At 29.0% G+C, this 14,033-nt stretch overlaps 1 protein-coding gene across 2 annotated transcripts in view; it reads right to left on the reverse strand.

Moving 5' to 3' along the window:
* Nucleotides 1-14,033, reverse strand: part of Hira (histone cell cycle regulator-like protein) — a 79,681-nt gene that overhangs the window by 31,963 nt on the left and 33,685 nt on the right. For both annotated transcript variants that reach the window (XM_075374742.1, XM_075374741.1), the window contains exons 5-9: nt 9,470-9,649; nt 8,251-8,411; nt 7,922-8,089; nt 6,688-6,969; nt 3,911-4,167 (exon numbers count right to left, since the gene is read on the reverse strand). In XM_075374742.1, the coding sequence (XP_075230857.1) occupies nt 3,911-4,167; nt 6,688-6,969; nt 7,922-8,089; nt 8,251-8,411; nt 9,470-9,649 (1,048 nt within the window). The remainder of the gene's footprint in view (nt 1-3,910; nt 4,168-6,687; nt 6,970-7,921; nt 8,090-8,250; nt 8,412-9,469; nt 9,650-14,033) is intronic.

Genomic DNA, 14,033 nt, shown 5'->3' on the forward strand with positions numbered 1-14,033 from the left:
AACATACATAGTTATTAATGTTGACAATTCACTACCATAATACGTTTATTTTACAACCAAACAGAATAAAGAAATAAGAGAAATTAATTTAAGTAAAAGTAACCATTAACGCAATAAAAAAATCAAAATACAGTATGGCTTTAATAAAAACTGTGACCTTTCAGTTCAAAAGAACTATAGTTGTTATTACCGAAAAGAACAAGTAATTAACAAGACAAGTAGAACTATATTTTAGAGGATGTCTATAATCTTATACAGCAACACACACTAATCCAACATTCCAATATATTTTACAAAGTGTAAAAAAAGAGACATAATTTTTTTTAATGATTATTATATTATAAAAAATCCCTTTCAGCATGCCGTAAGGCAGAGGTAGATTTCACCGGTGCTAAATAGGAGATAAAAAAGATTTCCACCTTAAAGATAAGAAAAACTTCAAATTTACTCAATACAACAATGGTTGCATGTGAAAAAAAGTTTCACATGTTTAGCATACGACAAGCCCCATCTTCTTATAATTCCAGCAACATTTTGGTCATCCCTTGCCGTAAGGATTGGTCATATCAAACACTGTTTCAGACAAATGTTTAGGTAATGTTTAGAGGACTAATGACCACTTTAAATTGATTCTATACTGTGCCTATTAAGGGAAGTATGATTTTTTTTGTCTTTGAAACCCCATTTTTTCCATCTTTCCATCTGGGCCAATGGTTGGTGATATCAAAAAACTTTACTTTGATAAGTTTTAGGCCCTTATCCAAAGAATAGTAGGAACTTTAAATGAATTTGATATTTTACTTAATAAGAAAGTTATAGCAAAGTTTTATTTTTTTGAAAAGGCCCCATTTCCACCCCTATGGTCTGATTTTTCCCATTAACAAACTCGACCATGATTTTGGGTTGTTATATTTATGTACCAATTTGAAAGTAATTGGTGCAAAATTACAGTAGTTATTGTGTCCACAAGAAAGTGAAATATATATATAAATAAAAGTATATATAGACTTTTGAACTGACAGTGGTTTTCAGGTCTGGTTGATGTGAAACGCGGAGATATGTTGAAATTTTTGGGAAGTCGAATCATGATACTCATTACAATATGTAGTTTTCTTATAAAATCTATATAAAAATGGTGAAAAAAAAAGTATATATATACTATGAAGCTTAAAACTTCTAATAACGTGTTCAAGCATTAATAATCTTTTGCCATAAAGTTATTAATCTTAGTTAATTATTGAGAAAAATATTAAAATACATTTTATAAATAAAGAAAAATTTATTATTACTCCCTGTAAGTAAAATTCATGCAAAATTTCAAATACGTAAAATATTCTAAACATCATTACTATTATGTAATATCAAAACATCATAACTAATGTCTACTACTACTGAAAACACATTTAATAACAATTAAGCTATTAAAGATAAAAGCAATTAAGATAAAATAAGCATCAAGTAAGAAAAGTATACAAAAATAAGTACACAGATAAGTTTAATAGGCTTCAAATCACTGAAAAATTATTTCAAGTATAGATAAGTTTAACTGGCTTTAAATCATTAAAAAGTTAGTTAACTTCATAAAATATTTTAATAAACTTCAAAAAATACCTCCATACTGTTATTAAGAGTCTTCATGTTTTACGTTATTAAGACTATTTTATTAATATTTGGACCACATACCTTAAATAACAGACAGCAAACGCTACCAAGAGAGGATGTAACAAGGATTTCACACACTTTTCAGGTGCTTGGTATATATTATATGTTAAGATATATATTCTAACAAATTTTTTGGGCATATTTTTAGATCTGGTATTATCTCCTGAAATAGTGTTCCTTCACCTTTCGAAGATACTGTATATACAAAATTATATTTGTATACATGCACACACATGAACATTATTCTTATACAAAAAAAAGAAAGAAAAGGACCATACAAAACAAAATGCAAGCATTTATTTATTTAAAAATGTATTATTTGTTTATGTAATTTACTATTTAAACACTTATTCTCTCAGCAAGACTAAAAGATTTGGATTGAAGTTTATTTGTATTCATGCATGTTTTTACAGCATATTTTATTCAGGCTAATTTATTTTTTTATTATTAGATTGGACATCTCTTTACATGTAATTTGATGAAGAAGATGAACTGTATATCAGTATATGTTTTATATGAATTTTGAGTCAACCAATCTTAATAAAATATCTTTTTTAATGCATACAAAATAATTTATTTCAACAGACAGCTGAAATGTAACACACGCTGTAAAGTAGCAGGAGAACAAAATGTCATACACAGTTATAAGTGCTGCCATCTTGTAGTTTCATTCTCTTACTATTAACATTCCAAAACTAATATACCCAATTTCTCTCATTTTTTGTATGTCACCATTTTTAAAGAATCGAGTATGTCTGCTATGTCAAGTCTAACACAGTGTGTAATGACTGAATTTTTAACAGCAGAAAAAATGAACGCTAATGACATTTATTATAGTCTACGCAGTTTAAGGCAATAAAGCTATTGATTGAAGTACTGTGGGCAGATGGGAAGTAAACATTTGTGCATCAGAAACTGGTAAAGTAAAACATTAAGGATAAACTTCACAGGGGTCAACCAGTTTTTGTCACTGATAAGCAAAAAAGGAGTGATGAATTGATTCAAAATAACTTTCATATTACACAACAGCACATCAACACAAAGATAGGAGAGGTAACACATTATTGCACAACTGGGCTATTAAAAAATTCATTTGTAGTGGTCGATCTCATAGAAAATAACAATGACAAAAGGATATTGTAAACAGCTTCTGAAATGTTACTGTGGAGAAGGAGACGACCTCCTTTTTTAATAGCGAGATAAAATTTGAAATTTGGGTGTATCACTATGACTCAAAAGAAAAAGAACAGAGCAAGGAATATTGGCACTATAGTTTGCCACAATCAAAAAAGTTCAAAACACAACCATTTGTAAAAAAAATTCTCTTGATAATGTTCTGGAATTCCAAATACGTGTATGTTACTGACTACCAGGAAATAACGGTCAACTGTAAATTCGGTGCAATACAGAGATGTTAAAATACATTAAGAACTGTTTATACGGTATTCGACAAACTTCAGACCTGATAACGCTGCAGTATGACAGTGTTTAGCCAAATACATCATGTGCAACCAACAAGGCTCTTGGAAGTTGAAATTTGAACCTATTCCACACCCTCTATACTAATTAAAATTTAGTGCCCTGCAATTTACCTTCTTTCTGCAATTAAAGAGGGATATTAACGGTATTCATTTTATCAAGGATGATAAACTTAAAGACTCAGTAAGGTTATGGATCAAGAAAAGATTGCTAGAATTCTTCATTGACAAAATGAGGAAACAAGAGAAATGGTGACTTCATGGAAAAAATAAATATAAGTTTTTGTAATAAATAAAATGTAGTTTTATGTTGTATTTATTTCAAATGAGAATTTGGGCCATCTTTTTTCACTTGTGAGTTACAATTGATTGTGAATTAAATTTCATCACCCCTTGCATTTTTTGAATAAGTAACAACCCCATAAACTGCTGCTCTTTCAAATAATTTTAAAAGTTACAATAGTATTCGTAATCTTTTTTTTTTTTTGAAAATTGGAATGATTTTAAGGTATTTAAAAAAAATATGTAACCAACACTTTTAAGGATACATTAACTAGGAAAGACCTACATTATTAAGTAACCCATATTTAAAAATTTCAGTCATGACATAATAGCTATATTTAAAATTTATAAAAATATAATAATGTTGGCAAAAACTATCTTAAATTTCTAAACAGACTTTAAAAAAACACCTAAGATTACAGAATAAGAAAAAATAGAACAGGAGGTGGAAAAATAATTATAAAAAAATTAATAAGCATAACACTGACCCGTTATCTGGTGTAGGAGGTATAAATATAGGAGTAATCCTACGACGTCCATCCGATGTTCTAGTTTCGATTTGCTTATTGGTAGGAGAGGGATGAAGTACAGGGGTAGGTGGTGGCTGTAGAGGCGGAGGTGGTTGTGCAACTTTTATTTTTTCACCCTCACTTATTCCAAGTAATTCTGGATTTTCCAGTGCAATAGCTGATGAATCTCTACCACCCACCATAGACTTACCATATAGCCTCTCATACAGTTTGTTCTACACCAAAATAAAATGAAAAATCAACTAAATCTCCAAAACAACTTGGTAAAATGTTCCTTAAAATATAATTATGTAAAAAGAAAAATAACAACATTACATTTTAAAATACAATATACTAATATAGTAGACACATAGCCTACTTAACCATATAGCCTCTCATACAGTTTGTTCTACACCAAAATAAAATGAAAAATCAACTAAATCTCCAAAACAACTTGGTAAAATGTTCCTTAAAATATAATTATGTAAAAAGAAAAATAACAACATTACATTTTAAAATACAATATACTAATATAGTAGACACATAGCCTACTTAACTTTAGTAAGGCTTCTAGGCCTTACTAAAGTTAACTTTTAATTAAATATTTCATTCTTTTATTGTTAATTTACCCATACAAATAAATGAATAAGTTATTAAACAAATAAAAATTGTATAAGAATGTAAACATGCATTTAAAATTTATAACAATATATTACTTTAGTGCTTGCAAAGCAAAAATAAAAAAACTCATAACTTAACCTCATTACTTTAAATTCATGAGGAAAAAATCTCATTAAGTTTTTAGACTGCTGATGAAAAAAAAGTATTTCTAATAATATAAATAAATATAATACATTAACAATGGGAATTTTTCTGAAATGTTAACTAATGAAAAAAAGTATTTCTAATAATAAATATATATAGTGGAATTTTTCTGAAATGTTACTCTTATAAAAGAGTGTTAAGTGTTTTTAAATATTATTTGAAATATCTAAATTACCTAAATTTATACCTTACATGAAATACATTACTAGCTTTCAATTAGTCTTAAATTCCCTGTAAAACTTTTGTCTTAGCAACATAGATATGTTATAGGTATGAAGAAACTTCATACATTTTAATTTGTCCACTTTATATGAAAGTGATTTTTTTTTAAATATATGAAAAAATAAATTAATATAAAAAATGATACTAATGATTTAAGTTATGGGCAGTATTACAGTATTATATAATATTTTAGTGATTCCCTCCTTACAGTGTGGTCTATATAAAGAATAAAATTAAAAATTACCTTTTGGTAAACTAAACTTTGTTTAATCAGCTGATTTTTTCTTTCCATTTACAAAATCAAATTCATGCTTGTTTTCTAACAGGTTTAATGACTTTTTTTATATAAAGTAATAAAAATTACTAATTTACAATCTTTTACGTTTCAGTTCATTTAAAACTGACTACAATTTTTTTTTTTAATTCTAAATTATTATTAAATAAATATTTTATTTTGTTTCATGAAATATTATTTTGAAGTAAATATTAATATCTATTAAATTTAATAATGGTTAATCTACGGTAATAAGCTTCGAATTGTTGTGACATTTATTGATAAAGACTTAAAAGTTATCTACTCACACTTCATGTATATCTCAATGTTAAATTTAATTTTCTGCATACTTTATTATATCATTTAGTATTCTAATGTTTTATTGAATTTGCAATAAAACTTCTCATTTTCAACAAATGAAAAAAATGGTTCAGCTGTTTAAGTATTAGAGTACAGTATTCTTACAATACCATAAACATTTAATGATTTCCTTTTTCTTATAAATTTTAAATGAAATCTATCACTAACATCATGAACCATTAATACAACAAGCAATGAAATTGCACTGTTTTGTTTAAGTTTGTGATCTATAAGTTTATTTAACATGGCTCAACCATTAATATTCATCCATATTTGACACCCTTTTAAATACAGATTCTACTCCTGAAAATTTCATAGGTATTGCAAACCATAAATTTACAAGAGATGTAGTTTTTAAAACCCAAAAATTACGTTTCCCTTCTCCACTTTATTACTTTTTATTTTTATGACAAATTTATATGAAAACTAAAAAAATAATAAAAAAAAATTAAAGTGGTAAGGGTCTAGTGACAATGACAGTCAGCATTAATCGAAACAATCCAAACGTTGCCCGCATTTTATGGTAATAAATCATTCCTATCAAAACAAAAGTGACTAGAGATTCAGATTTATATCATTATAAGAAAAACACTGAAAAAACTTGGTAGTTATAATTTATAATTCCAGAAAACAGAACTTTAAAACACTTTAAAAAGCAGGTAATAGATCAAGAACTGTAAAATTACTATTGCAGCTAGAAGTAATTCTCTACTATCAGTATAACTTTATACAAATTTATCTCCTTAAAATCTTCTTTTTTTTAAAGAATTGATTTTACGTAACTTTTTTATTTCATATTAAACAATACAAGTAAAGAAGACTGTGAATACTGATTTCAAAAAATTTTTTTTGTTTAACCTCCGGGTCCACCATTAGGTATTGCTTCAGAGGATGAGATGAATGATTTGCAGCGTGTGTGAAAATGCCATGCCTGACTGGGACACTTTTTTAGATACCTGTGAACACTTCTTTAGAGAAGTCAATCCTAACAGTAGAGCCTGAAATCACTTTTTAATACTTCATACTTTGGTCTTTAAAATAACAGATGAAAAATTAATTAAAAATAAAAAATTACCTTTTCTTCAATAGATAGTGCAGTTCCAAGCTCTTTTTCTGTAAATTGGAAAAATGCAACAGTACCATCACCAGAGCAGGCCATTAGTTGAAGACCAGATGAACTCCATGACAAATCTAGAACTGGGCACGTAAAAAGATTTTCCATCGCAAAAAGAGGACGTTTTAATGCAGTTACCCAAACAGAAATGCTTCTATCACGAGAACCAATAGCACAACAACATGCTTGAAGAGGTTTTTTCATCGATTTATAGTAATTTTGCAGGATGTTTGTGTTGAATCTCTGTTAAAAAAAATAATGATTTATTTTTTTTTTGTTTTAAATAAAAATATTTAAAAAAATTAAAAACAGTACATAATTAATATTATCAAAATAAAAGTAGTTAAAAATAAAACTGTTATAACATTTTATACAACAGATAGTTCAACAACAAAAAAATTATAATACAGTTTCTTCATATATACTTCAAATATTTTCAAATGTTCAAACATTTTAAATCAAATGTATCCTACATATTATCTACAACAATCTTTATATTTACAAAAATAAATTATAAACTACAAAAGTACAATCAGAATAGTATATATCAAACACCATGTAGTGCTTTCACATTTCTCCACTGCATCAACCAAACAATTTTTAAATTCCTATTAAGTCTAATTAAAATAATTTTTCAGTCACATATTTCCCTAGATTAATGACAATTCCAGGAAGGTATCAGAGTAAGATCTAGTCATGGTATTTCTAAAATACATCAAGATGTATAATTAATAAACGGCAGTATAAAAAACATATAGTAAATGCACATTCTGGATGCCTTTCAACCCAAAAAAAAGTCCCCAAAAAAATTTTTGTGGCCAAGTCACTGATCTGATTCTTCATAAGTCTTCTTATTTGAATAGTGCCCATTATTTTAGAAATCTTTATTTGTGTGGATAAGACTACAATATACTCGTTAGATATAACGTTACACTAGTCTTATCTTACCATCTGGAAAACGTCGCCACAGGAGACTGAACACAACATAGCAGAGATATTATCTTACATAAAAAAATTAGGTTGACTGCAATCAGGTGTCAACCTGTTGCGACACAAATAAATAAATAACATGTTAGATTTCTGTTGACCAATACTGCTCTCTACATCACTGCTTTCCTGCTTCAAAAGATTCACTAATTGCTATTTCATATCTGTTAATGAAAGAAGCTGTAATTAAGTAACTAGTTACACGTACCACACAAGTTACAGCTTGCCGATGACCAACAAAATCCATGCCATGTCGCCAACCATCTCTTTCTATAATACGAGCAGTTGGACCTGAACCATTCATAGCATGGGCAGAGACAAGATACTGACCATCAGGAGACCAACCTAATCTCAGGACTAATGTTGTACCAGAACACTGTAAAAATGAACACAAACATCAAAGAACATGAAAAGTAAAACTACAATTTATTACACAATGAATAAACTTAAAATTAACTTCTTAAATTAATTATTTTCCTAATTCAATCTCAATACAATTAAAATACTTATACATAAATCTTATCATGTGTTACGTACTTCTTGGAAAGGCTCTTTTATAACTGCTTCCTGCTGCCAATCAGCAGTTCTCCAAATACGTAAACTCTTGTCATCAGATTGTGATGAAAGATACTTTCCAACAGGATCCCAAGTAACTCCCTTCACCAAACCAGTATGGCCTTTCAGTACTGCCACAACTTCTGCAAAAATGTTAACAAAATAGTATTAAAAAAATTCTTTAGATCAAATTTTGACATTAGACAATACCATCTTTCTAAAAACAGATAAATAAGAAATAGATTTTATCATTAGAAAATATTCAAAATCTTTCACAAAAATTACTTTAAAAAATCCAGTCAGTTAATTTACACATTTTTAATGATCCTTTTCTATTTTTTTGATGTTAGTTGTTTTTGCAAAATGTTTTATTCATCTTTTCAGTGTACTGTTAACTGATTCTCTAATAAAAAACCATTGAACTCGCAGTATCTTTAATAAAACTCCTTGCAATTAGCTTCCAGAGTAAGTTGCACATGGTTGGCTGTGTAAACCATCACATTAAGTTATCAGTTTGCACAGAAATGAGAAGTGAAAAAAAAATACATTCACAAGCATGTTATAAAAATTTTTTATTGTTTTCGTAATTATATTTTTGTTTGCAAGTTATGAAGTTCTAAAGAAGGTCGCTATAATTTTTAACCTATTACAACAAAAAAAAATCCGGAAGCCAAAAAAATAACTTATTTAAAGCTACAGTTCAACCAGAAAGAAACTATTAAAGAAAACTTTATCCCTACTGTAAAAATATTAAGAAATATTAATATTGATGTAAAATAATAACCTTTGTCATGAACATATCCTGAATTATTCTAACTAAATGCCAAGAGTCAGCCAAATTGAATAATCTTTACAAAACAAAAGTTATTTACTGTTTACTTGCAGTAAAGATAAATATTCATTTGACTTTCAGAAAACCAACATGAAATTATAAAATTATTCTGTAATTAAAGCACAAAAACCAAACTCTTATAGCCTATTCCAGTGACGTACTTAAAATGTTTCATACATGTTTTTTTACTTAGCTTCTGAAATAGGGCTGTTTGAGATAGTGATCAAATATATCAATGACCAAATAGTTTATCTAATAATAATTTTTTGCAAATACATCACATCTTATTAAAATTTTTTACTCAAAATGAAATTACATGTATCACAAATATTATGAGTAGCATAAAAATAAAATGTAAATAGTACAAACCAGGCATTTTGTTGGCATCCCATACAATGATAGTATTATCAACAGAACAAGAAGCTAACCAAGCATCATGTGGTGACCAAGCCATATCAAGAACATCACCTTGATGGCCTCGCAAAGTACATACACAACGCCAAGTTTCAACATTAACTTTGCCTTTGCTGCCAAATACTGCATTTCCACCTGCTCAATAAATATTTATATTAATGAACAAACAAATAATCTAAAAAAAACAAATGCAGTATATTGCAAAAATCAGTTGCAGTTTTAATAGTAAAAGAATTTCACAGCAGTAAACTAATATTAAAAAAAAGTTAACTTTTTAAATATTACGATTATAGATTATGATGTTTTCTTGGATCTTAAATAGTCATTAAAGCAACATATTGTTTTATTTAAGACATCCAACAATTAAATAACGAGGAAAATCATAAAATCTAAGAGAAATAAAACATGAATATTTTTTGTATTTCATTCCATGCACATCCTGCATTAATGCAAATTACAAAAATGTCAGAACAACTCTGCAAGTCTCCTTTTGATGTGGCTTTAAGACGTAATGAAATATTCTTCTGATGTCTTTAACATTATAAAAAAAAAATCTTTTTTGGGTCATCCATTAATAATACGATGCTGGTTTTTTTTTTTCATTTTTACTCTCTCCCACCACCGTGACAGATCATGACATTTCTAATAATACTGTAACAAATTTAACCACTCCTCCCATGTATAGCAGAAAAATATTATCTTAGTTTTCAAAAAGTATTAAATATAAAAGTAAGATCATTTTGTTAGATATAATTAATAACAAATTGGATATAAGATGTGAACAAAATAATTGTCACATAATTTATAAATATATTATTTTATTTAATAATTCAATCTTATAACTCAATACAACTGAGAATCCCGTTTACATACCTATTAACATTACATTTTGAACACTGTGTGTGTTCACACACACACAATTTTTGTATAGTTCCAGAATCAATTCCTGGTATGTCTGTTCAAATCACGATATTTGGATAGAAGTTTATATACTTATTATGGATACCACAAATCCACTACAAATTGCTTTGGTGTCATGTGGTGGTGGTTTGGTGTTTGTGTTGGTGGTGATAATAATAATGAAGGTTTTAATGGTTAAATGAATAAATACAATATATGTAAATATTCAAAATATATTCTTAAGAATTTTTCTAATCATTTGATAGAAATCCAGATTCCTTACATCTAATGAGTAAATCTTCATTCTTCCCAGTCAGAGCATCACATAATTTAGGATGGCTCTCTTTCAAGCAAACTTAAATTTTATAAACAGGAAAAACTCCAGAAGGATGAAACTGAAAAATAGGATGGATAATTTAGCATCACTTATTTCCAGACCAAAAATTCCTGGACATTTACTGCCTAAATTGAGCTGGTGCATTGTTGTGAAGAAAAAATCATCAGACTTGTGCTGAGTATTTAGGCCAGACACAATGAACCCTCTACTACATGAACTCCAAAAACATGTAAATAAAGATTTCCAGCAACAGTTTACACTCATGGACAAATTTACAATTTCTTTGCTGTCACAGCAACTTATAAGCATATCTTTGAGTTATGAAGACAAATTTTCTTCTATTTTGGTAATTATGTTGACTTTTATGCAACTTGATTTTTAGTTGTAGGATTGTATCAAGAATATAGTTTCATCCTCCACTATAATGAATAATCCTCAACTTTAATAATTTTTTATCTCTACCAGCAATTTAAAGCACATCTCTTTATACTGCACACATCACGTCTTTAATAATCTGTCATGAAATGTGGCACAAATTGTGAAGTGATCTTCTCCTCCTTGTCCAAACCTTTACTGAGATTTGGTAAAATGTTTCTCAGTTAATACCAAAATCAAATCGCATATTTTGTTGCATCTATTTTCTTACTTTGACCATGAATTTTTCGTTATGAACCGAACATCACCCTCCAGGCCTGTCAAAATGCTTTCGTATTCATTATCATAATAAATGACATTAAAACAAAAAAAAAACTTCCAATTAGTATCACAGCTAACATACCAAAAACTTACTTAAAACTAATATCACAGTTGGAATTTTAAAAATCAGATATAAAAATTATTACAACATAACATTACAAATTACAAGGCTTGACTGATAAATTTTGCACACTAGCATGCTACATGGAGACAAAAGGTACTATCGAGTTGGGGATGGCAGCACATGATAGCTAAAATCTCTCTCTAAAACCTGCTTTCAGTAGCAGTTAAACTGGAGTCAAGTACGGCCAATATGTCAACACGGTTAAAACAGCACACAGTGATCAGATCTTCAACAGCGGAAAATGTGAATCGTATGAATATTTTTATGGTAGTGAAACTGTTGACAGGAGTACTGTGAATAGGTGGGCATTGAAATTTCATAAATGTGAAGCAGGTAACGTGACAATTGAGGATGCAACTCACAGCAGACTACCAATTTCTGTGACTGATGAGAAACATCAAAAGGAGGTGAATGATTTCCTTCAAAGTGACTGGTAAATCACCCAGCATCCCATCGCTATTCAATTAGGCATATATAAAGAAAGAATAGGCCACATTATCAAGTAATTGGGTTACCATAAAATCTGTGCACAATGAGTACCATGCAAACTCTCTGATGGCTCTCTTGCAATCTGAAGTTTGAGCCTATTCACCAGATTTGGCTCCATACGACTTTCACTTCTTCCCTCATTCCAAGAGGGATTTCAAAGGTTATCATTACACAATCATTAATTTTTTACTTTATTCCAATACCTCTTTCCATTCCCATGCTATATATATATATATATATATATATATATATATATATGTGTGTGTGTAAAATTTATCAACCGAGCCTCGTATTAATAAATATTAATTATTATTAAATATAAAGATAATTAATTATTATATATTATTATTAATTTATTATTACATAATATTTTTTTTATTTTTATTTTTTATAACAAAAAAATTAAATAAACATAAATAAAATTTAATGAAGTCTGAGAGAAATATAAAGGGCCCCCTCTCAGAAAACAAAAAGGATAAAGGACTAAGATTAAAACTAACATAAAAGAATGGGTAGCACTACAATCAAATATAGAACATAAACATAAGAATTGAATTAAAAATTGATAGTTTGTGTCGTACACCAAATAATATTAAATCTTATGAAAAGCATATTGATACTTCATATGAATAACACTACCCGGTCTGAAACGTTTTTATTATTGCCTAGAATACAGAAAATATTTCTCTGCAATTTAAATTTATGACACAAGGCTGCACAAAATATGTAATCCACGAGGATATGGTGCACAGTCAAGCAGCAGTCACATCATATACATAGTGGTGTATTTTTTGATGACATCAGATATCCGTTGAGTAGCTCTGGTATGTCCTAACCGCAATCGGCAGAGGACCACCTCTCGATGAATTTTTCTACTTGAAGAGTCCGATGACAACACAATATCCTTGATATGTCGGAGTTTATTATCCACTGTAGCAGTCCAATCACCTTGCCGCTTTGCTCGAAGGATGTGTTTTATGGAATTAATAAAATCGGTATTAGTAACACGACTAGCAAAAAACAGTTGATTGTTAACTAAAAACGTCTTTAACAGCGGAATCCACATGTTCATTACCCCGAATTCCCACATGGCTAGGGATCCAGCAGAAACTCAGTTGTGTAGTGATAATTCAACTCGGCAACTGCATTATAGATTTTGGTGACAACAGGATAGGTATTTTGGTAAATACACTTCTAAATTGGAGTACACTACATATAAGGATATGATGGTATTTTGGGTTAATGATATTCAAATCCTTATTGAAGGCAAACAGTTCAGCTGTGAAGACACTTGTGATACTAGGAAAACTGAACATATAAATTCTGTTATTGGGAAATGCACATCCAACAGTATTATTCTGTTTTGAACCATCTTTGTATACTACTGTGTCTGGGTTTGTCTTAGAAAGAAATTAATAAAAAATTTACTAAAAGATGATTTTTTATTGTATATGGTAAGGTAAAAATTAAAATTTACGGCATTCAAGTCTCAATGAAAGATATCAACAGAATTAGGATGGGAAAACAGGTGTCAAAATTTAAAAGGTAGAATAAATACCAGTATAAATACCCATTGGTGCCGTACAATGTGGATGATCTTCATACTGCTGTAAACAAGGGTCTGCAAGGACTGCTTTATAACCAGGTGATTCAGTTATCCTTTAAAATGGGAAGAGTAAGATGCTAGCAGCTGGTTCCATCTACCCTAAAGTGATGGCTCACCAAAGTCAACAAGTATATTTGTGGACAGGACTTGATCTAAAGGCATCTGTAGCAAGACGAAGGAAAGCGTGATCTACAGCATCTAGCATTTTAAGCATGGTATGATGTGCTGAGTAGTATACAACGCAACCATAATCTAAACAGGACCAAACTATAGAACAATAAATATGTTAAGTAACATACATGATCGATGTTGCTAAGGATTAATATCATATCTAGAATCTTTAAACATCTCGCTTTTAACTGTTTTA

This window comes from Lycorma delicatula, chromosome 9 (genome assembly GCF_047948215.1).
Source record: "Lycorma delicatula isolate Av1 chromosome 9, ASM4794821v1, whole genome shotgun sequence".
Classification (NCBI taxonomy): domain Eukaryota; kingdom Metazoa; phylum Arthropoda; class Insecta; order Hemiptera; family Fulgoridae; genus Lycorma; species Lycorma delicatula.